This window comes from Dipodomys spectabilis, unplaced genomic scaffold (genome assembly GCF_019054845.1).
Source record: "Dipodomys spectabilis isolate Male_0828 unplaced genomic scaffold, ASM1905484v1 ptg000136l, whole genome shotgun sequence".
NCBI classification, from domain to species: domain Eukaryota; kingdom Metazoa; phylum Chordata; class Mammalia; order Rodentia; family Heteromyidae; genus Dipodomys; species Dipodomys spectabilis.
The window spans coordinates 6,672,584-6,693,636 of record NW_024870813.1 but is presented as its reverse complement, the minus strand read 5'-3'; the positions used below and the strand labels follow the sequence as shown (position 1 = coordinate 6,693,636).

At 45.7% G+C, this 21,053-nt stretch overlaps 1 protein-coding gene across 2 annotated transcripts; it reads right to left on the bottom strand.

Annotated features, from left to right (window-relative positions):
* Positions 1-12,140: 12,140 nt before the first annotated feature.
* Positions 12,141-16,407, bottom strand: Tmem254 (transmembrane protein 254). 2 transcript variants are annotated; one of them, XM_042690304.1, is made up of 4 exons: positions 16,255-16,407; positions 14,037-14,140; positions 13,803-13,862; positions 12,141-12,273 (listed from the first exon to the last, which is right to left on the bottom strand). In XM_042690304.1, exons 1-4 carry the CDS (start codon positions 16,366-16,368, stop codon positions 12,153-12,155), a joined length of 399 nt encoding a protein of 132 aa, XP_042546238.1. In that variant the 5' UTR covers positions 16,369-16,407; the 3' UTR covers positions 12,141-12,152. The 2 variants fall into 2 exon arrangements, with proteins under 2 accessions (XP_042546238.1, XP_042546239.1); XM_042690305.1 differs by lacking the exon at positions 16,255-16,407 and adding an exon at positions 15,893-16,092.
* Positions 16,408-21,053: the final 4,646 nt, after the last annotated feature.

Here is a 21,053-nt window from a genome sequence, read left to right as displayed (position 1 = left end):
TCACAGACTTACCTGCCAGGCTTTGAACTGGGATCCTCACATCTCAGCCTCCTGAATAGCTAGGATGACAGGCGTGAGCCACCAGCACCTGGCTAGACAAACTTAATGCTTTCATCATGAAGTAACGGTGCTGTTAATAAAGATAATTTTCCAGCCGGGCGCTGGTGGCTCACGCCTGTAATCCTAGCTACTCAGGAGGCTGAGATCTGAGGATCACGGTTCAAAGCCAGCCCGGGCAGGAGAGACCGTGAGACTCCTATCTCCAATAAACCACCAGAAAACCGGAAGTGGCGCTGTAGCTCAAGTGGTAGAGCGCTCGCCTTGAGCTGAAGAGCTGAGGGACAGCGCCCAGGCCCAGAGTTCAAGCCCCACGACCGACAAAAAAAAAAAAAAAGATAATTTTCCAGCAAGAGGACAAAACTTGTGACTTCCAGTCAGATACAAAACGAGACTGGACTTAGAGATCTTTCTCAACTCATTAGCAAAGGGACAAGTGAGTGAGATACCACAGCCTGTCCTAGGAAAAATGGACCCGCAATGCTATTTGGTTGAGTAATGGAACAAAACCTCCCAGAGAGGCAGAGAGGAATCCAGTGTGGCCCCCCCACACAGAATTTACATATCTGAACACAAGAATAATTTTGCATTGTCACCAGTTATGTGTCATTTGCAAACTTGTAAAATAGTTTAAAAGTCTGGGAAGGCACAGAGTCCCTATAACAGAAAAATCAAGCTGGTCCACTTTAGTAAAATGCTGAAGTCCTTTCCGGGATATTATTAAGTGGACCCTGGGGAAGGAGGAAAAGGAAGTAATTCACATAGTCACCTAGAGCTTCTGTCCTGTAATGGGTTCACACTCTGGTGATCACAATGGAGGTAGTAGAAAGCACTGGTGAAATGTCCCTGGGCAAATCATTGTATCTTGTTCTGTAGATTAAGAAACTGAGGTCGAGTGGGGAGCCAGTGGCTCACACCTGCAACCCTAGCTACTCAGTAGGCTGGCATCTGAGGATCACAGTTCGAAGCCATCCTGGGCAGACAAATCTGAGAAACTCTTATATCAAATGGAGGGGAATCTGCCAGGGGTGTGATCTCCTGACTCATGCCAAAAGTCAGGGAGGCCAAGGGAAATAGAAAATGGAGGCTGGTTGTCTCTGGCATGAGGTGAATTGGAAATGTCAGTAACTGGGGGGAGGGAGGAGGGCAGGAGCTGTACAAAGCCCTCTTGTCTTCTGCTTTTGGCACAGGCAGGGATTTCCAGAGCCATGCGAATAAGGAGCCACTTCTGGAGATGCAGCAGAGAGCTGCATCCTCTCTGCTGTACAGAGGGTGGCTGGTAGCCCAAGGCCCACAGAAGTTACAGCCAGCTACCTACTGTGGACAGATGTGCGTGTGGTCATCTCCAGTGGGGATGGGGAAAGGAAGAAGACTGGAGATGTTCAGATTTAAGATTTTCTTCTTGCTTCTTTTGTTGGTCATGGGGCTTGAACTCAGGGTCTGGGAGCTGTCCCTGAGCTCTTTTTTGGTCAAGGCTAGTGCTCTACAACGTTGAGCCACAACTCCACTTCCAACCTTTTGTGGTTAATTGGAGATAACAGTCTCGTGGACTTTCCTGCCTTGGCTGGCAATCCTCAGATACCAGCCTTCTAAGTAGCTAGCATTACAGGCATAGCCACTGGCACCTGGCAAGACTTAAAAAAAAAAATTCTGTCTAGGGTCTCTTGCTTTCACATGCCTTTTTTACTTAAGGCTGGTGCTCTACCTACGACCCGAGCCATTTTTAGGCTATAATTATTTCAGCAGGTAGTATCTCTCTTTTTTTTGTCCCAAGCCAGCCTCATACCTCAATCCTTCTATGTCTTCCATGTAACTAGGGTTACAGACAGGTACCATTAGGCCAGGATTTAGGTGGGAGGATCTCACTAACTTTTTGCCTAAACTAGCCTCCAATAGCCATCCTCCTAATCTCCAACTCCTGAGTAGCTGGGATTACAGGTGTGAGTCACTAAGTCCAGCCCAGGAAAGCTCACCTTAGAGGAAAGAGCGTTCTGAAATGCTGGCATTTTCCTGTCATTTTGTCTGGGTACAGGTCATCTAGGTGTGTTTAATACTTTTCTTTTTTTCCTGTGTGTGCCAGTTGTGGGACTTGAACTCAGGGCCTAAGCATTGTCCCTGTGCTTTTGTGCTCAAGGTGATTGTCAGCTACTTGAGCCACAGCTCCACTTTTGGCTTTTTGGTGATTAATTAGAGATAAGAGTCTCACAGACCTCAGATTATAGGTGAGAGCCACTGGTGACCAGAAGGTGTGTTCAATATTATAAATGTATGTCTTCTCTGTGGAGGTAGCACAGGGAAAGAGAAGAGGGTCAGGGGAGGCTCCTGAGCCAGGATGGGGAGCAGGAGGGGGGCTTTAGTCAGGAGGTTATACCGACCCCTCAGTTACCAAGAGGTAAACAGGCTGAGACTTTTCTCCAAGCTTTGTCTTCTTGCCTTTTAATTCTTTAAGATGGGTGAAGAGGAACTCATTTCCCCGATGGTATCAATCAAGGGAGAGAATGAGACTTTGATATCCGGGGCTTCCTTTGTAATGAAGAACCTCTATCCCATGCGCTGTTGAAGATAATTTTGTTCAAAGATAAAATTATGATCCAAGTATTGGTGGCTCACATCTGTAATCCTCACTCCTCAGGAGGCTGAGATCTGAGGATCATAGTTCAAAGCCAGCCCTGGCAGGAAAGTTTGTGAGATTCTTATCTCCAATAAATTACTCAGAAAAGGCCAGAAATGGCACTGTGGCTCAAGTGGTAGAGTGCTAGCCTTGAACAAAAGCAGCTCAGGAACAGAACCCAGGCCCAGAGGTCAAGCCCCAGGACCAGGAAAAAAAAAAAAAAAGATAAACTTATCACTCCCAAACAGATATGAAATGAACACATACTCAGGACCATCTTTGAGTTCAGTGAGAGAACCAGAGAGATTACAATGGACTGAATGGGAAAACCAGAAAGCCCAAATGGACCTAAAGTGGAGGAATGTTGAAGTAAATTCACAAATGGAGCCCAAAGCAGCAGCTTCGAGGCTGGGGAAAGGAAGTCAGGGGGATCTGAGCTGGCCTATGCAAGATGGGCAGGCTTAGAGTCAGGGCTGACTGCATTGCTCTCATTATCTGCTCCTTCCAGGAAATAAAACCAGCTAATGAGGAAGGCTGGGGTGTAGACAGTACTATATAGTGTTGAATTGAAGACAAGTTGTCTACAGGTTCCCTTCCTTTGACCAAAAATAATTGCATCTGCAGGCAGTTCATACCTGTAATTCCAGTTGCTCAGCAAGCTGAGGTCTGAGGATCCAGGGTTGAGGCCAGGCTCAAATATATGTTGGTGTGTGTGTGTGTGTGTGTGTGTGTGTGTGTGTGTGTGTGTGTGTGTGTGTGTGTGTGTGTGTGTGTGTGTGTGTGTGTGTGTGTGTGTGTGTGTGTGTGTGTGTGTGTGTGTGTTGGTTCTGGAGTTCAACTCATGGCCTGGGTACTGTCTCTGAATGTGTTTTGCTCCAGCCTAGCCACAGCTCTACTTCTGGCTTTTTGACAGCTTATTGGAGGTAAGAGTCTCATGGACTTTCCTGCCTGGGGTTAGCTTGATTCTCAGACCTCACCTTCTTGATTAGCTAGGATAACAGGCACGAGCCAAGTATGTGGCCAACCTTCTAGTTTTATGTGATCATTTAGCATTAGAGCTTCTTTTTTCATGAGTTGACCCTTTAGCTCTGATAGGACTGGGTTTCTTATCTCCCTCCCATGAGGAAACTCAGGTTACTGGAGAAGCCTTTTGATATTGCTCAGTGGGATTCACTCCACATGCTTATTTGCTCCTTCCCTTCCCTTCCCCTCCTTCCCTCTCTCCCTCTTTTTCTCCTTCCTTCCTTCCTTCCTCCCTTCCTCCTTCCCTCCCTCCCCCCTCTCTTTCTTTCTCATTCTTTCTTTCTGTCCTGGGACTTGAACTCTAGGCACTGTCCCTGAGCAGTTCTTGCTCAAGGCCAGCTCTCTACCACTTTGAGCCACAGCACCACTTAGGTTTTCTAAGGGTTAATTGGAGATAAGAGTCTCATGGATTTTCCTGCCCAGGTTGGCTTTGAACTGTGATCCTCTGGTCTCAGCCTTCTGAGTAGCTAGGATTACAGGTGTGAGACACCAGTATCCTGCTATGTTTGTAGCTTTGAGCTCCCCTACCTTTTCTCTCTGTTCTTCCTGACAAGCACCAGTAGCTTGTGATTGGTAATCCTAACTATTCAAGAGGTTGACATCTGGGGACTGCAGTTTGAAGCCAGCCTGGAAAGAAAATCCTGTGAGACTTTTCTATCCAATTAACCACCAAAAATTCCAGAAGGGGACCTGTGGCTCAGGTGGTAGAGCACAAGCCTTGTATTGAAAATGCTAAAGGAGAATATCCAGGCCTTGAGTTCAGGCACAAACTATTTGCACAAAAAAGAAAAAGAAAGAAAGAAAGAAAGAAGGAAGGAAGGAAGGAAGGAAGGAAGGAAAAGAGAAAAAAGGAAGAAAGAAAGAGGGGGAGAGAGGGAGGGAGGGAAGGAAGGAAGGAAAGAGAGATGGAGAGAGGGAGGGAAAAAAAGAAAAAGAAATGAAACTCAGGAATGGAATCTTCCTTCCCAATCTTGATTTCATTCCTTTGCATCAGGTAACTGTAAAAGAATAGTTGCAGCCAGAGGGAAATGTGGAGATATGCTCAGCTGGGAAGTGGTAGGATCCTGATCAAAGAACAGGACTCAGAGACACAGAGCAGCTGAACTACACCCAGAAGAATTCAGGGTCAGGCTATGCAGAAGGCCAAGGCCAGAAAGCCAATAGTTTCTTGATTTCCCAAGAAATCGAGGTCTCATGTTCGCTCAACTGCAATAACTCACTGCTTCAGCTCAGTTTTTCCATCTACCCAGCGGCCTCTTCATGCCCAACTGGCCCATGCTTCAAGATGCCCGGTGTGTGAGGCTGGAGGCCAATGTCTAGTGGCTATTCATTCCATCTGGTCTGGGTGGAACTCCACACAAGAATCATGTATAGTACTGGGGGTCAGTCACAGCGGGCTGCTTTGGAGCTGTCTGATCATGGGAGACAGGTGGGTGGACCTGGGCCTGGGGGAGAGGCCTCTTCACCTCGACCCCAGAAGCCCTCAGTCCATTGAACTTGGATGGATGCTGGGTAACCACACCCACACCCAACACTGTTTCCCCAAGCTGGCATCCGATCCTCCTTCGCATGACTTAATTCACTATAGTGAGAAAGGAAGACCCTGGGATCTTTTACAAGGCTCTAATGACACAAATGCAGATTCTTTGGGGCTATAAGCGGCTGCTTTGGCCCTGTCCTCTATCAGATCCAGCTGACCCTCTTCCTACTAGATGCCATTTCAGAACCATCTTTTTTTTTTCTTATCATTCGTGGGGCCTGAACACAGGGCCTAGGTGCTGTCCCTGAGCTCTTTTGCTCAAGGCTAGTGCTCTACCGCTTTGAGCCATAGCTCCACTTCCAGTTTTTGAGTGGTTTATTGGAAACAAGAATCTCACAGGGACTTTTTTGTCCAGGATGGCTTTGAACTATGATGCTCAGATTTCAGCCTTCTGAGTAGCTAGGAATATAGGTGTGAGCCACTGGTGCCAGGCTCAGATGCATCTTTGGCTTGAAGTATAGTCACTTTCTGATAAGAAATTAGATGGTGGGCTGGGAAGGTGGCTCAGTGGTAGAGCGCTTGCCTTTCATGCCTGAGGCCCTGGGTTCGATTCCTCAGCACCACATAGCAAAAAGAAAAAAGCTGGAAGTGGCTCTGTGGCTCAAGTGGTAGAGCATTAGCCTTGAGCTGAAGAGCTGAGGGATAGCGCCCAAGCCCAGAGTTTAGGACCCAGGATCGGACCAAAAAAAAAAAAAAAAAGAAAGAAAAAAGAAATTAGATGGTATACTGGGCATGGTTGTATATGCTTGCAACCCCAGCTACATAGTGGGATGGATGGAGATGTGGTGTAAGTTCAGAGGGCAGAAAGTTACTGAGAGCCCATTTTAACCAACAAACAGAGCATTGTGATACACACATAATTTTAAACTAGGTGGGAGGCTTAGATAGAAGGTTGGCCCTGGGCAAAATGGGAAATTTTATCCCCAAAAATAGTTGAGGCAAAAAAGGCTGAGCATTAGTGGCTCATGCCTGAAATCCTAGCTACTCAGGAGGCTGAGATCTGAGGATGGTGGTTCAAAGCCAGACTGGGCAGAAAAGTCTGTGAGACTCTTATCTCCAATCAACCACTTAAAAACCAGATGTGGAGCTGTGGCTCAAAATGGTAGAGTGCTAGTCTTGAGCAAAAGAGTTCAAGAATAGCACCCAGGTCCTGAGTTCAAGCACCATGACAAAAAAAAAAGGCTGGTTTAGGTCTGGGTGTCTCAAGTGGTTGAGTGCCTGCCTGGGATCCTTGATGCCTTGAAAGAAATTAGATGGTATAGGTTATTTAAATATTTATTTCACAGAAAATTGTATTTCACTTTGTGCTGTGGCTTCATCTGTCATTTACAACCACTAAGCTCTGGAGATAAGTTGTGAATATCAGCTTTGGAGCCTCTGGGATCTAGGTTTGATTGCTGACTCTTTCACTCACAGCTTCTGACTCTAAACAAGCTACTGATTCATTAGGTCACACTTTCTAAGTGGGAAAAATGGCTAGCTGCACCAAAGGGTTAAAGTAGGGTTAGCTGAAAGCTTGCAAGAAAGGTTATTAATCCAATGACTGGCTTTCCATAACACAAATGACTGCTTGCTCTTGCTAACCTGGAAGCTATTCTGTACCATGCCTATAGACTCAAAGGGCATGATGGGATTGCACAAGGGCTCCTCCTCTGGTCAAAATGTGTTTGGTGGCCAACATGACAGGACACCAGGATAATACTAGTGACACATTAAACTCTGAAATTGCATAATGTGTATATTTTTGGTTTCCTAGGAAATACCCAGAAAATAAGTCTGGAAGCCAGCTGTGCAGATGTTATAAATATCCCTATCGTGTGTACATGTGCAATGTATTATCGCTGTACTATTAGCCAATGGCAAGAAAACCCTTGGGTTTGAAGAGTGTTTACAGTATTATGTGTTGCCATGGATATGTTATCGAAGACAGGCGCCAGTAACATGGGCAGAATTCTATTCTCTTTCTGCTTCAGTCCTGGGTAACGTTTGCAAACTTTGGGAGTCAAGGCATGCTGCTGTATATATCGGGCACACCATTCTACATTGTTTCACTGATCTGTCACTGAATTGGATGTGTGACATTAGTGGTTACTTTCCTGTTTCTGAGTCCCTTCCAGTATTCTGATTAGAAGTGAGTCACCAACATGATTTCATCTCATATCTATTGTGTGACTTAATGCAATTCTAGCTAAATCGGGTAAAACTTTTTTTTTTTTGAGCTATGCTAGTTGGCCAGCCTGGATTTTTTTTTTCCCCCTAAGATTATGTCTTGTTCACAAACTATGTAGATTTCAATTGGTTCTCACCATCTGGGAGACAAGTTTTCTCTCTTAAGAGAAAAACAATGTGAGCAACTAAGTGCTTGTTGGCAAACTGTCAAAAATTAAATGAAAATAAATCAGTTACCCAAACTCAGAGCAAGATACCAGAGGTTAGTAGCAATGGACCTATGGCAACATGGAGCCTTTCATTAAGATTAGTACACACAGAACAATATATTTTTGCAAGAAAACGTACATGTAAAACGCATTGAAATTATCTGGAGTCAACAGAGAAATGGGAATTACAAGGAAATAAACAAGCTGGGTTCTGGTGGCTCATGCCTATAATCCTAGCTAGGTAGGCAACTGAGATCTGAGGATCAAGGTTCAAAACCAGATGGGACAGACAGATCTGAGAGACTCTCATCTTCAATTAAACAGCAAAAAAATCAGAAAAGGAGGTATGGTTCAAGTGGCAGAGTGCCAGTCTTGATCAAAAAAGCCAAGCAAGAGTGTGTGTCCCTGAGTTCAAGCCCTAGTACCCCCAGCCACAGACATAAATGAAATTCGGAGTGATATAGCTTTAAGTGTGGGCAACCTTTTGAACAAAGCTGTGACTCAAAAGCCCAAGGCCTCTTCCATCCCTGTTTGCTAACATTTGCTCCCAAGGAGTAGCAACAGCAATAGCAGGACAAAAGTGTGTCTTGTTAACTGCCTGCCCACTCTGAGGGTTGCTTCGTTATTACATTTTCCTCTCTCCACTTTGACCTAGGCCTTCATCAGTCCCTGGTCTTGTGTTCACTGGATACTTTGATTTCCCAGTAGCAGGAAGGGTATATGAATTTAGCTCAGGCTTTCTGTCACCTCACAGTGAATAATTCCCATTTGCTGAGATTGTAGAGAGTTCATGGGGAAAGGAGGCTTTGAAATAGGGTCTCACCATGTAGAATGGGCTAGCCAGGAACGCATAGTCATCCTGCTTCAGCCTTCTGAGACTACAGCCCTCCAAATCTGATTCATATGGCTATGAAGGTTATTTGCATGTGCTTGCTTTTATTCGCAACACAGCAGGAAAGATAAATCATATATTAATGTTCTTTACACAAGGTTAAATAAAAATAAGATTGCAATAATTGGAAAGAGCAGTTTCTTATTTTCCTGAGAAATCTGGCTTTGTGAGTTATTACATTCCTTTAATAAGCAAATAATTTTAAAAAATGCCACAAGGCTCTGAGAAGTGCTACTACCTCAGACTGCCTTGGTGTGTGTGTGTGTGTATACATACATGTGTGTGAGATAGGTTCTCACTGAGTAGTCCAGGCTGGCTTCAAATGAGATCCTCCTGCCTTCCATTGGGTGGGCTTGGGTAAGTTGTTCATCCTTGCTGGGATGCTGTTTGGGGGAGGGGTTTCTCTAAAGTGAACGTGTGAACGACCTCCAACATTTGTTCACTAAAGTTCCCTCTAGAAGTCAGAGCGTATCACTAAATAAGATGATAGGATCTTATATGTTTTGTGTTAAAAAGATAAGTGGGGGGCTGGGAAGGTGGCTCAGTGGTAGAATGCTTGCATTGCATGCTTGAGGCTCTGGGTTCAATTCCTCAGCACCACATAAGCAGAAAAGGCTGGGAGTGGTGCTGTGGCTTAAGTGGTAGAGCGCTAGTCTTGAGCTAAAGAGCTGAGGGACAGCGCCCAGGCCCAGAGTTCAGGCCCATGACAGACCTCCCCCCCCACAAAAAAAAAAAAAGGCAGAACACTAATTTCTTGCTGCAGATTTTAAGCAAATGCTGAATGAAAATGGAGACACTGCACTCTACGGACCCAGTGAAATGTAGGGGTGATGATGGGTCATGGGCAGTTCTACAAACCTGCTTGGGGGGGAAGGAGTGGGGGGGAATACACCATATATTCCACAGCCAGGACATGCTTCCCCTTTACTTATTTTTGCAGTGCTGGGGAGGGAACCTAGGGCCTTGCATGTTGGGAAAGAGTTCTAGGACTGAGCTGCTCTCCTAGCCTGTACTTTTTTTGTGCTTGAACTCAGGGCCTGGATTTTTTTCCTGAAACTTTTATGCTGAAGGCCAGTGATACACTATTTGAGCCACAGCTCCATTTATGGCTTTTTGTTGGCTAATTCAAGGTAAGTCTCATGGACTTTCTGCTTAAGCTGGATTTAAATCATGACCCTCAGGGGCTGGGAAGGTGGCTCAGTGGTAGAGTGCTTGCGTAGAATGCATGAAGTCCTGGGTTCGATTCCTCAACATCACATAAGCAGAAAAAGCCAGAAGTGGCACTGTGGCTCATGTGGTAAAGTGCTAGCCTTGAGCTGAAGAGCCGAGGGACAGCGCCTAGGCTGGAGTTCAGGCCCCACGACCGACAAAACCAAAAACAAACAAAAAATCATGATTCTCAGATCCCAGCCTCCTGGGTAGCTACGATTACAAACATGAGCCTGGCTTGCACTTCTTTGTCAGTGACAAACTGCTATTTGAACTGGAGTCCCACAAATAGGACCTATTTGAGAAAAAAAAAAAATCAAATGTGGTCAATATATTTAAAGAGTCAGGTGCTGGTATCTCACACCTGTAATCCTAGCTGCTTAGGAGGCTGAGGCCTGGAGGGTTGAGGTTTGAAGCAAGCTCAGAAAATTCTTGAGATTCTACCTTTGAAATATCCACCAAAAAGCTGGGTGTGGTACAAATGATAAAGAGGGCCAGCTGTGAACAAGCAGGATGAATAAAGCAGCTTGAAGCTCATGAGTTCAGGCCCCTGTGCCTACAAACAAAACCTGACAAATTCAAAAAGAAAGCCCTTTAGCTGGAGAGTTAATTCACAGCATTTTTAATTCAAGTTAATCCATCTTACTTGATAATCTGACATATCAATTGTATGGGGGAGGAGGGGCTTCACTGTGACCTTTTCACACATGTAAATGATGTCCCCCATCAACCTTACCCCCTCTAGCACAGTCCCTCAGTCCATACTCTTCTTAAAACCATTTCAACAGGTTTCAGTGTTCCATTTTCATATATACAAAGGAACTCTTTTGATCATATTCATCCATACTTACTTCTCTACATGCTCCCCCCCCCCCCCCCCCCCCCCCCCCAGCAGAGAGCATGTTTTAGTTTCCTGTCACTTTTTTTTTGCCAGTCCTGGGGCTTGAATTCAGGGCCTGGGCACTGTCCCTGAGCTTCTTTTGCTCAAGGCTCTACCACTTGAGCCACAGCGCCACTTATCACTTCTGTTTTTTTTTCCCTGTTTTTAGGTGGTACTAGGAATGGAACCCAGGGCTTCATGCATGCTAGGCAAGCACTGTACCGCTAAGCCACTTTCCCAGCTACCTGTCATTCTTTTTTAATATGTACTAATTATACCAGGAGGTTTTGCTGTGGTGCTTCAGACTTGCCTATATATTAATCTTATTTCTTGCTTTCCACACCCAGCATACTGATCAACTGCTTTCACTCAGATTCCTTATGCCAGCTTCATACATGGTTGCACTGTCTTTTTATTATGATTTCCTAGCTGTTCTCCATCCTTCTTCTTCTCTCTCCCTCATCCCTCTAAACCAGAGATAGGGGATCTTTTTCTAGCAAAAACGATTGGGATATTTATGATATAGGTAGACAGGCTTGGGCAGCTGAGGAGAATTGTGATTTCTTGTGCCTTCTACAGTCTGCAGTCCAGGAGATCCCCACCTCGGGACAGGGCCAGGGGAAGGAAAGCTGTCTACGATGTGGCCTGAGAGGAAAGAGCATCGAGCAGGGGCCACCAGATCCCTCAGGCTACAGAGCTGGGTGTTCCAGGATCGCCTCTGGCTGGTGTCATGGGGGAGGATGTTCCCACCCTGCTGTTGGGTCTTAGCAGGTGGCTCTAGGCTTCTCTGTCATCCCTTACCAAGGCCCTTGTTTGGTTCTTTTTCTCTGTAGTTTGAGAAGTGAGTTTCCAAGGATCAGTGTGCCTAATACATGTGTGTGGAACTCAGGTACTGTGAGAATGTCCAACTAGGTCTCAAAAGGTGGGAAAAAATTTGGGGAAAGGAGAGAGAAGGTGGTGGTGATGAGGATGGTGCATTGATGGGAAAGTGGGAGCAAAGGTGACCAATGGGCAAACCCAATAAATGCCCTAGTTGAGGGCAGACAAGCATCAACACAGCCAAGACCTGGGGAAGGTGGTCTTGAGCTTTCTGCCAACCTGGTGAGTTTGCAGGGCTGGAAAGCCAGAATCTTTTCTTTTTCTCTTCTTTCTTTCCTGTCCTGGGGCTTTAACTCAAAGCCTGGTACTGTCTTTGAGCTTTTCTGTTCAAGGCTAGCACTCTACTTGAGCCATAACTCCACTTTCAGCATTTCTGGGAGTAGTTAATTGGAGATAAGAATCTCTTAGATTTTCCTGCCAGGGCTGTTTTTGAATTGTGATCTTCAGTTCACAGCCTCCTGAGTAGCTATAGGATTACAAGCGTGAGCCACAGGTGCCCAGTTCTTTCTTAAGAAACAACCTGACCTATTCAAGCTTAAACAGAACACAGGAGAGAAAGATGCCTAATTAGAGGGTCTTAAATAACTTAGCAGGACAGGTACTTCCTAGAAAGTGGAATGATCAAGTAAACCTAGCACCTCCAAAAAGAAGAAATGGAATGTACAAATGGAGAGAGTGTAGATTCAAGTGCGTTTTTGGTGCTTTGGTCTATAAGCGATCAAGATGGAGAGAGATGCTATCCCAAGGAGAAACGTCTGCAGGAACCAGAGGAGCTGAGTCTGGCTGTCTGTGATTCCTTTAGACCTGAAAAAAAACGAGCAAAATTAAACACCAGAATTTTAATTTTAGAGTTCCATTCAGTTGTAGGGTAAAATGTTATCTTCTAAATTTATTTTGTTTCATTTATAACTTCCATCAAGTTTCACTGGATTTATTTTGCTGTGTCTCACGAATTTGCATGCTTAGGTCATATTGTTTTCATCTGTCTTCCTTTCTAGATGCATCTCAAATGGTACACTGTTCCTGGAGGACCAGTTTGCTGTTATTTAGGGATACTGTTTCTCAGGTGCTTCTGACTGCTGGGGGGTTAAAAGCTCTAGTATGTCTTCAGAGATCCCCCACAGCCTCCCCACCCCTCCCCGTACTAGGGCTTGAACTTCAGGCCTGGTGCTGTCCCTTAGCTTTTTCCACTCAAGGCTGGCACTCTACCACTTGAGCCACAGATCCACTCTGGCTTTTGTCTGGTTAATTGGGGATAAGAGTTTCACAGACTTTTCTGCACTGGCTAGCTTCAAATGGTGATCCTCCTGTCTCAGCCTCCAGAGTCGCTAAGATGATGGGTGTGAGCCACTGGTGCTCAGTGACAGCGAATGTTTTGAAGATAGACCAGAGGAGAATCCTAGCTTTGCCCCCAATGGCTGTGGCCTGGATAATTACTTAGGCACTCACACAGTTTTCCTGTATGAAAAATAGTATGTATTTCATCCAGTTTTGATAGGATTCATACTACAACAGATGCAAAGTGCCCAAATCAAGCCCAGAAACCAGCTTCAAATCAAACCACTGGGATTGGGAAAAAGGATTAGTATCTCAGTGCAGAAACTGGTTCAGCCTGCCCGGTGGGAGTAAGGAAACATGGCCACACCCTTGTAGAATTGCAGAGTACTATGTTGGAGGGACAGGAAGCTGCCTGCAGACACAGCTGGTTTAAAAGGAAGCTTGCCTGAAAGGCACAACTACATGCAGAAGAGATTTGTGTTGGGTAATTCCTTTCCAAATTAACCTTTTGGGCTGAAGGAATGGCTCAAATGGTAGAGCTCCTGCTTACTAAGCTCAAAGCTAAGAGTTCAAACTCCAGAACCAGCAAAAACAAACAAACCAAAAATCTAAAACAACCATGAGCAATAATAAACTACCTAATTTGGTACTTTTAGAAATATACAAAAATGATGAGCTGCAAAACAATTTCATATTATCACAATCAGCTTCTGTATTAGACCATAGTTTCTATTTATGCTTACATAAAGTATAACTTCTGCAAACTAGAAGACAGACCCTAATCTTTTGTTGTAGTTGGGACTAGACAGAGAGCTTTTAAAACACAACAAAAGTCATCTAAGTAACTAATTAACCAACATAAGTGAATGGTACTCATTCATCAAATATTCACTGAGAACTCCCTCTGTGGCAGACTCACAGCTTAGGTATAAGGGTTCATGCTCTATTTGAGAGTGCTCTCAGCCTACAAGTGTGTGAATTATTTAACTGTGCCTCCTTGCAACTTATACTAGACACCAGGAGAAAGGTGACAAGGACCTATTACGAAAAGTTACCTGCACAATACCATAGCATATAAGGACTCTCCCACATGAATTAGCCAGGCAAGCCAAAACCTGAAATAAAAGAAACCAAAAGGTCAGTTGGGTTTAAGGAGATAGGAACCTGTTGGTGAAATCTAACACAGCAACTTTAAAAAGAAAGCTATGTTCATGTGACAGTATCACTTAAAAACCTCAAAAGAGACTGAATCGACAATGTCCACAACCCATTTCTGCAGCTCTCCTTACCCATTGTGTAGGAGGGTGTGATGGTGGTCTATCAGGTACTGTGTGAAGGACCCCAGGGGCCCAAGGCTCTGGTAAGGGATACTCTGGGGCCAGAGGACAACCCACTGAAACAGAATCAAAGGCACACAATGACTATTAGGTTACTTAAAAGCAAGTTTTTGGGTTTTTTTTTTTTTGAGAGTAGCTATCAAAGAATAGTGATTCTACAAAAAATCACTACTGATCAAAGACACAAATGCATTTGGTCCCCAGGTCTTGACTTTCAGTTTCTAAAAGCACCTTAATTGGACAATGTATGCAGAGTAAACTATGTGCTTATCAGATTTAGTGCCCAGGCTGGCTGGCTCTTTTTCTTTCTGAACTTCAGGAAAAACCATTATTTTATGAAGGTTTTTTTTTTTAACAATCTTTTTTTTTTTTTTTTTTTGGGTCTGGTCATGGGGCCTGAACTCTGGGCCTGGGCGCTGTCCCTCAGCTCTTCAGCTCAAGGCTAGCACGCTACCACTTGAGCCATAGCACCACTTCTGGCTTTTTTTTTCTGCTTATGTGGTGCTGAGGAATCGAATCCAAGGCCTCATGCATGCAAAGCAAGCGCTCTACCACTGAGCTACCTTCCCAGCCCCCCCCCCCCCCCCCCCCCCCCCCCCCCCCCCGCTTTTTTTAAACAATCTTTAAGTGTTTATACATCTTGGCTATCTTCTTATTGCAGAAATTATGACTTGATTCAAACTCCCATTTAATTTACAACTCCTTTTTTTTCCCCCAGCGGAGAATGATAACAGAGGTGACACTGATCAAGATGCATTGAATTCGCAACCTGAATTAACCTTTTATATAACTACTTAAAGGTTAAAAAAAAACCCAACAAAATCAAACTCCCTTTTCTCTCTTTTTTGGTAGCTCTACAACTGGGAATGATCTACTTCACCGAGTTGGAAAAACTATATTAGGTTTGTGAAATTCTAATAGTTACGACTGAGTCAAACAAGGTTTCTGTAGTATCAACTTCCCCGCAGTCTATCTTTAATCTCTGAAGATAATCATGTGCTAACAGCTCCACATTTTATTGTTCCATTCAGATCCATCACTCCCCCAAACCAATGGAACAGAAGAGGCAGTTTTCTACCTGCTCTACAATTATCTCAATGTGAAGTCTTTTCCTTCTATTGTCTAACCAGAGACATAGAATCATAAGACAGAAATGGCTTTAGAAAAGGTTCAGTTCAGGCCTCCGTGTCATACATGGGAAAACCAGGACAGAGATGTCAGTCAGTCACACGCCACATATCCACCGACCATTCAGGACAAATGCCCATTCTCTAGGTTCTCCTGGGAAATAGCGAAAATGGCTCTACTTTCCTTCATAATCGAACCAACTTGGCCCCCCTCCACTATGTATTTCCCAGCGTTTCCCCCCATTCTCCTTTAAACAAACAGCCTGCCAGCTAGATAAAAGCCGCCCTGGCCTGCAGAACTTACTCGCACGCCTAAGCCCAGCAGTACCCTAAATCCTACCCATCCTTTACATTCACCCCACTTCCAGAAATGAACTGACTCCCAAGCAATTCCAACGGCTTCAAGCACAGGCCGATGGCAGTCAACTCGACTACCCGACTCCAGGCCTCGGAACCTGCAGGGAGGAAGACGCACGGGCGGGAACATCCAGAAGCAAAATGCCTCCGAGGAGCCCACCAGCACCCGCGTACCCGGTCACCTAGGCAACCGCCCAGCGCACATGCGCAGAAAGACCACCTCTTCCAACCCCCCCCCCCCACATACACACAGAGCGAGCGCTCCCTCACGCTACGAGGGCCGGGTGGACCCAAAACGGATGCGCCGCGCAGCGCACGCCTTACCGCGACGTAGCCCAGCATCAGGACAGTAACCAGCGAGGGCAGAGGTCGGGCTGTGCGGAAAAAGGTGGAGGCATTCCGCCGGACCTCGGACTTGGCCTCCACCATCTTGAAAGCCTAAGACTCGAAGCAGTCCCCGCCCCATCCAGGGAAAACCAGGCGGGCCGGATCCTCAGGATCTAGAACGCGGCGAGCCGCAGGCTCACGTGGCGCCCGCACTTTCATTTTTTTCTTCCCTCTCGGGCCCTACAGGCGCGACCTAGAGTCCGGGACTCCTCACTGCGCACGCGCACCTTCTATTCCCGGCCCACCACGCGCGCCTCCTGCTACGAGGGGACGCGGAAGACGCGGGCCACCGCCCTTACCGTGTAGTACCCGAAGGACACGGGGATGACCGTGAACCACAACAGGCTGCTCCTCCGGAAGTAAGCGGCGTCGCTTGTGGCTAGTGCCATCGCAGCAGCAGATGGCTGCAGCATGCACGCCAGCTCCGGCTGCTGCTGCTGCTGCTGCTGCTGCTGCTGCTGCTGCTGCTGCTGCTGCTGCTGCTGCTGCTGCTGCTGCTGCTGCTGCTGCTGCTGCTGCTGCGTGTGAGCAGGGGCAGGGCTTGGGCAGAGCCCGCCCCCAAAGGTGGAAATAGGGGCGGGATTTGGGCAGAGCCCTCCCACGAAGGTGGAAATGGAGGCGGGGCTTTGGCAGAGCCCGCCCCCGAAGGTGGAAACAGGGGCGGGGTTTGGGGAGAATTCCCCCCCAGGTGCAAACAGGGGCGGGGCTTGGGGAGAATTCCCCCCAACAGGTGGAAATAGGGGTGGGGCTTGGGCAGAGCCCGCCCCCAAAGGTGGAAATAGGGGCGGGGTTTGGGCAGAACCCTCCCACGAAGATGGAAATAAGGGCGGGGCTTATGGAAATAGGGGCGGGGCTTGGGCAGAGCCCTCCTCCAAAGGTGGAAACAGGGGCGGGGTTGGGGGAGAATTTCCCCCCCCCCCAACAGGTGGAAGCTGGGCCCGGGCTTGGAAGCTTGGAGAAGATTCTGCAGATTCAAAAGCTTTGGAAGCTATTTTATCTGCAGAATGCCTGCCAAGCACGCACAAGGCCCTGAGTTAACAAAAAAAGATTGGCCTCCTAGTTATCAAGACCTACATAAAGAACTATATAATTTAAAAACTTTGGTATTTCACATGCAAAAATCAATACATAGAGCCATGGAAAAAGAGTGCTCAGATGCAGATCTGATTTATATCTAATCACTTATTTTGTAATGAAGGTAATGCTTCAATAAAGGAGGATCAAGTGGCTAATCCACCAAATTATTCTGAGCAATTTGTTATCTATTTGGGGAAAAAAATAACCTCTACTTTTCACCATTAATCCATCATAAATGTAGTGTCATAGGGCGCAGAGATAAATAGTCCTCCCAAGAGACCTCTGACTATTGGCAGGAAAGTAGAATTGGCCTTTTATAGAAAGGCTGGGAAAGGTGGATGTGGCTCTCTCCCACTCAGTAGTCCAGGAGAGCAGGAAACAGGCTGCTGCATTCAATACTTTGAGCCTCCAATTATGGTGGCTTTCCTAATAAATCTCCTTGAAGTTATTTCTCAGAAATAATGTTTCACAAGCTATCCTAACCAAGAGCCAAACTTTCCTTCATTACAATACCAATATCTCAACTCAGAAGAGCTAAAGCTTCTTTTCCACGACTTGGGAAGTTGGAAGGGGCCTGTTGCCACACTAAGTGCACTCATATGCACTCACATGATGAGATGACAGTTTTCTCCCCTCCTGAATAAACATTCCCTACCCAAATGAACTGCATGTTTTGGTGGTGATTCTTCCTGGTTTCCGTTTTTTGCTGCAAAGAAACATTGCTTGAATGACAGCTGTTTTTCTTGATGTTCTGATTTGGTTCCTGCTAAGAGATAGGGTGCTGAGATAAACCATGGAAAGGTTCCAGAATCCCATTCAAGATCACAGACTGAGGTGTGGGAATCTAAACAAACTAAAAATATGAATATAGCATTGAGTGGTGTCCTGAGAGCCCAAAGCAGTTTGTGTGTGTGTCTATAAGTTAAAAAAAAGTGTGGCCGGGCGCTGGTGGCTCACGCCTGTAATCCTAGCTACTCAGGAGGCTGAGATCTGAGGATCGCGGTTCAAAGCCAGCCCGGCCAGGAAAGACCGTGAGACTCCTATCTCCAATAAACCACCAGAAAACCGGAAGTGGCGCTGTAGCTCAAGTGGTAGAGCGCTCGCCTTGAGCTGAAGAGCTGAGGGACAGCGCCCAGGCCCAGAGTTCAAGCCCCACGACTGACCAAAAAAAAAAAAAAAAGTGTGAAATTGAGTGAGGAAAGATGAGGCTATAAAGGCAGGAAGAGGGGCTGGGAAGGTGGCTCAGTGGTAGAACGCTTGCCTTGCATGCATGAGGCCCTGGGTTCGATTTCTCAGCACCACATAAGCAAAAAGAAAAAAGCCGGAAGTGGCGCTGTCGCTCAAGTGGTAGAGCGCTAGCCTTGAGCTGAAGAGCTGAGGGACAGCGCCCAGGCCCAGAGTTCAGGCCCCATGACTGGACCCCCCCCCCCCCCCCAAAAAAAAATAAAGGCAGGAAGAGACCTGATCAAGCATGGCATTGGGCATTAAACTGAGAAGTTTTATTTGATTGCTTGGTCAAGGTGAGTTCAATTGTTGGTATTTTATAATAATTATTAGGTTTTTTAAACAATAGAGGATTCTTGAAAATGTCTGGTGTACATGGATGGAGACAAAGATGGAAGTGGGGGAAATGAAAGATTGACTTAGAAGTGTGGTAAGGATGCAAAGAAGTTTCTATCATTTCCTCAACTATTCAAAAAGTGTTTCTGCCAGGCGTCAGTGGCTCATGTCTGTAATCCTAGCGACTCAAGAGGCTGAGAGCTGAGAATCATGAATCAAAGCCATCTTAGCAGGAAAGTTAACAAGACTCTTCAGAAAACCAGTAAAAAGCAAAAAGTAGAAATGTAGCTCATGTGGTAGAGCATCAGTCTTGAGTGAAAAAGCCAAGGGACAGAACCTAGGCCCTGAGTTTAAGCCAATACACCAAGACACAGACACAGACAGCCAGATAGACAGACAGATACACACACACACACACACACACACACACACACACACACACACACACACACACACAAGTATTTCTGAGGACCCATTTAGTGAGAGGCACAATGCTGAACCCTGGAGACATAACTCTCAACAAGACCAGTGTAGATGTAGTCAGGGGTCTTGCGTTGGGTGAAGCATAGTTCACATGACAGGCTAATGAATAATCAGTTAGGGTCAGTGCAATAATATCTTAGTAAAAGTTTTGGCATATTTTTTTGCAAGTATGAAGATTTTATTGTTCTTTAAAAGTATTCAGGATTGGGTTTGAAATCAGGCTACAGACCTTTCATCAACCGGATGTTTTTCTTGTATCAAACTGGCTTTGGCTAGCAATACTTCTCATTTAGTCCAAAAGAGAATAATTGTTTTAATTTTGCAGAAAAAAAATCCAATTCTGAGGAAAACTCTACCATTAAACTGGCATGATGAGTAGGGTGCCAGTGGCCCATACTTGTAATCCTAGCTGAGATATGGAAGATCTAAGTTTGAAGCCAGTCTGGGCAGAAAAAGTCCACAAGATCCCGTATGCAATTAATGCCAGACTAGAATGTGGCTCAAGTGGTAGAGCCCCAGGTAAGCAAGCCCAGCAAGAAGAAAAGGCCCCAAATTTAAGCCCAAGTATCAGCACAAAACAAAATGAACAAAAAAAACCCAAATAAAACAAGGACTAATATTTCATGTTGTTTTATATGCCCTTCTCACAATCAGGAGAATTCTGACATAGGCATGCACAAATACATATGGATTCTATGTAGGCGTGTGCACACACTGGAAACACAGTCCCCTAAACAACAAAACTCATGGCATGGCACGTCAAATAAAAAAGGGAGGGCTTGATGGTATTAATCAAAACTTCTGGACTTTTTACTTTTCTTGTACTGTCATGGGTTTTGTTCTTCATATCCCGCGTGGTTAGCTGCTCCCCGGTTTCCTCCTTGGCACTCCCAATAGCAGGGGAATCTCTTCCATTCCCTATCACTTGCATAATTTTATTTTTAACCATTAAATTTCTTGGTGCTAACTTTGCAGTTGGACCGTAGCCACTGCCGACAGCTGGGAGTGGATGCAGCAGGTTAGAAAGAAGTGGGAGGAGTTGGGGATGGTGGCGCATGTCTGTAATCCTAGCTACTTGGGAGGGTGAGCTCTGATGCTTGTGTTTTGAAGTCAGCTGAGCCAGGAAAGTCCTGAGACTTTTTTTTTTGGACAGGTCTGGGCACTGTCCCTGATCCTCTTTGTTCTCAGGCTAGCATTTCTACCACTTGACCCATAGCAGCACTTCCAGACTTGAATAGTTTATTGGAGATAGGAATCTCTAGGGACTTTTCTGCCTGGGATGGCTTAGAATCTGAATCCTCAGATCTCAGCTTCCTGAGTAGCTAGGATTATAGGGAGTCACCAGCACCTGGCTTTTTCTTTTTTTTTTTTTTTTTTGGGTCCGGTCGTGGGGCCTGAACTCTGGGCCTGGGCACTATCCCTCAGCTCTTCAGCTCAAGGCTAGTCCTCTACCACTTGAGCCACAGTGCCACTTCTGGCTTTTTTCTTTTTGCTTATGTGGGGCTGAGGAATCGAACCCAGGGCCTCGAGCATGCAAGGCAAGCGCTCTGAGCCACCTTCCCAGCCCCAACACTTGGCTTTTTCTAATGAACTTCTTGATCACATGTTATGCAAAAGGAGACTGGAGCCCAGATAGATGAGATATGAGATATAAAGATTACAATTTGCAGCATGTACAGCCAGAAAAAAAACAAAAACTGAGAGTCATGTTAATTAACCAGCAAAAAGTCAAATGTGGAGTTGTGGCCCATATAGAAGAGGGTCAGCTTTGGGTGACAAAAACTAAGGGACAGCAGCCAGGCCCTGAACTTAATCCACAGTAGTAGTGTGCGCATGTGTGTGCACGCACACGCACATGCGTGCGCACACACACACACACACACACACACACACACACACACACACGTAATATTTTTGCAACTCATTGAGATATTTGTAAATCCTGATATAAGATGTCAGTATTTCTGGAAATCTTTAG

Coding starts and splice junctions, on each gene's coding strand:
- Tmem254 (XM_042690304.1), bottom strand. CDS start 16,368: ATGCTGCAGCCATCTGCTGCTGCGATGGCACTAGCCACAAGCGACGCC. Junction 14,141..16,254: donor TGTCCTTCGGGTACTACACG/GTAAGGGCGGTG, acceptor ATTCTGTTTCAG/TGGGTTGTCCTCTGGCCCCA. Junction 12,274..13,802: donor TATGCTATGGTATTGTGCAG/GTAACTTTTCGT, acceptor GTTTTTTTTCAG/GTCTAAAGGAATCACAGACA.